Here is a 2,906-nt window from a genome sequence, read left to right as displayed (position 1 = left end):
TTTTTTTTTTTTTTGAGACGGAGTCTTAGTATGTGTCCCTGGGTAGAGTGCTGTGGCATCACAGCTCACAGCAGCCTCCAACTTTTGGGCTTTAGCTATTTTTCTGCCTTAGCCTCTCAAGTAGCTGGAACTATAGGCGCCTGCCACTACACCTGGCTGTATTTTTGTTGCAGTTTTCATTGTTTAGCAGGCCCAGGCCAGGTTCAATCCCGCCAGCCTCAGTTAATGTGGCCTGCGCTATAACCACTTTGCTACAGCCACTGAGCCTAGGTATTTTTCTTGATGAAAGGGTTACTTGGTGTTTGTCCTGTAGTAGTTCTTTAAAAACTTTCTTCTCTTAATTGTATGATGTATCATTATACATCTTTGGACTTAGGTGCTTTTTCTAACTATGTTAGATTTACAAATATTAACAGATAGTTGTACGGAAAAAATATATTAAAGATGTAAGCTGAGGGTGGTGCCTGTGGTTCAGTGAGTAGGGCACCGGCCCCATATACGAGGGTTGCAGGTTCGAACCCAGCCCTGGCCAAACTGAAACAAAAAAATAGCTGAGCATTGTGGTGGGCGCCTATAAGTCCCAGCTACCTGGGAGGCTGAAGCAAGAGAATTGCCTAAGCCCAAGAGCTGGAGGTTGCTGTGAGCTGTGATGCTAAGGCACTCTACTGAGGGTGACAAAATGAGTATCTGGCTCTAAAAAAAAATAAAATAAAATAATATTTAAGCTAAAAAGAGAAAAGCAGATGAGGTTAATGTGATGGAGTCATTATGAAATTGAAGATATTAATTTCTCTTTATTAGTTTTTTGATAGTTGTCTAAGAAAATAGTTCAGAAATCTGTAAATTTAATATATTTTGTCTTCTGAACAACTTAGTTCTTTTAGTAGGTATTGTTACTATTTTCTTGAATTGAAAAGCCTGAATATGGGAGGCTGATGTGAGTGGATTGCCTGAGCTTATGGGTTCGAGGCCAGTCTCAGCCAGAATGAGACCTCTTCTCTAAAAATGGCCAAGGGTTGTGGTGGGCACCTGTGGTCCCAGCTTCTCGGGAGGCTGAGGCAAGAGAATTGCTTAAGCCCAAAAGTTTGAGGTTGCTGTGAACTGTTATGCCAGAGCATTCTACCAGTGGTGACAAAGTGAGACTGTTTCTCAAAAAAAAAAAAAGCAAAAGCCTAAATAATCTCCAGATTTGCTTCTGTTTATTTTCATTTTTAGCTCAAATTTGTCATTTATTTAGAAAATATTTTTAACTAATATTTTGTTTCTCTCAACTCTTAAAAAATACAGCACAGCGGTCTGCTCAAGAACTTCCTCATATTGAGAAGTATAGCATCAACAGCTGCTCTGTAAATGGAGGTCATGAAATGATTGTGACTGGATCTAATTTTCTTCCAGAATCCAAAATCATTTTCCTTGAAAAAGGACAAGGTAAATAGTATATGAGTTGATTAACTTCAAACTAAGGGGCAGAAGGATTAAATAAATTATTAAAATGTTTCAATAACAATAATGACAAAATAGTTTCCTAAAGCTACAGGCATTTATGCACTTAATTTTATTGTAAACCAAACATTTATTAAATTTTCATATAAATGTTAAATTGTCTGTAAAGATGTCTTAAAAGGAGAAAAATTCCTGTTAGCAATTTTACTTCTGGGTATATATTTGAAAGAATTGAATGGTGCCAGCCACATACACTGAAGTTGGTAGGTTCAAACCCAGCCCAGGCCAGCCAAGCAATAATGACAACTGCAACAAAAAATAGCTGGGCAATATGGCGGATACCTGTAGTTGCAGCTACGTGGGAGGCTGAGTCACGAGAATCTCTTAAGCCCAAGAGTTGGAGCTTGCTGTGAGCTATGTGACTCCTCAGTACTCTACCAAGGATGATATAGTGAGACTCTCTGAAAAAAAGAGAAAGGCAAAACCCTCAAGGGATTGGTGGGGCTTCCTGCACTTTTCACTGAAATGGTTTTCCTCCTGGGTTCCCAAAGCCAAAGTATTCTTGGTCATGCTGGAAAGAATTAAAAATAAAAAAGAAAAAGAAAAGTATGTCAATACAAAAACTTAGACTCCAATATTTATTACAGTTTTATTCATAATAGAAAAAAATAAAAATAACCCAACTGCTTACCACCTAATGCAGGCATCCCCAAACTACAGCCCACGGGCCACATGTGGCCTGCGGAGGACATTTATCTGCCCCATCAGGTGTTTTTGCTGCTGCTGCCTGTCCTCTTAGCAGCTGACTCGTCCCGGAGCCCACACTCCCACAGTCCGGCCCTCCAACAGTCTGAGGGACAGAGAACTGGCCCCCTGTTTAAAAGTTTGAGGACCCCTGGTTCAGTGGGTAAGGTGCTGGCCACATACACCAAGGCTGGTGGGTTCAAACCTGGCCTGGGCCAGCTAAAACAACAATGACAACTGCAACAACAACAAAAAATAGCCAGGCATTGTGGCGGGGCCTGTGGTCCCAGATACTCGGGAGGCTGAGGCAGGAATAGGAATCGCTTAAGTCCAGGATTTTGGGATTGCTGTAGGCTATGATGACAGAGCAACAGCTTGAGACTCTGTCTCAAAAAAAAAAAAGAAAAAGAAATAATAACATTTACCTTTGAAGGCCTCTGGGTCCCTCTTCCTCATGTGAATCAATCCCTACTTTCCTTTATAGTTTTAGAAAGTTTTTTTCCCCATTTTGGGGCTTTCTGCAATATTGTATTTATTCTTCAGAAAATTACTTTTTCAGAGATCAACATGAATGTTTCAAGATTTATCCTTGAGACATTAATTTTTACCTTGATTGGCTTGGTGCCTGTGGCTCAAATGGCTAAGGTGCCAGCCACATACACCTAAGGTGGCGGGTTTGAATCCCCAGCCCGGACCCGCCAAACAACAATGATGGCTGC

The 2,906-nt window shown here is 40.7% G+C and overlaps 1 protein-coding gene across 1 annotated transcript in view; it reads left to right on the top strand.

Moving 5' to 3' along the window:
- NFATC3 (nuclear factor of activated T cells 3) overlaps positions 1-2,906 on the top strand; it is a gene marked incomplete at its 5' end in the record, with an annotated part of 113,526 nt that overhangs the window by 53,328 nt on the left and 57,292 nt on the right. The window contains one exon of the mRNA XM_023518917.1: positions 1,288-1,428. Within this exon, the coding sequence (XP_023374685.1) occupies positions 1,288-1,428 (141 nt within the window). The remainder of the gene's footprint in view (positions 1-1,287; positions 1,429-2,906) is intronic.

Source organism: Otolemur garnettii, unplaced genomic scaffold (assembly GCF_000181295.1).
Source record: "Otolemur garnettii isolate 467f Iridium unplaced genomic scaffold, OtoGar3 scaffold00151, whole genome shotgun sequence".
NCBI classification, from domain to species: domain Eukaryota; kingdom Metazoa; phylum Chordata; class Mammalia; order Primates; family Galagidae; genus Otolemur; species Otolemur garnettii.
This window is presented reverse-complemented; position numbering and strand designations above follow the sequence as displayed.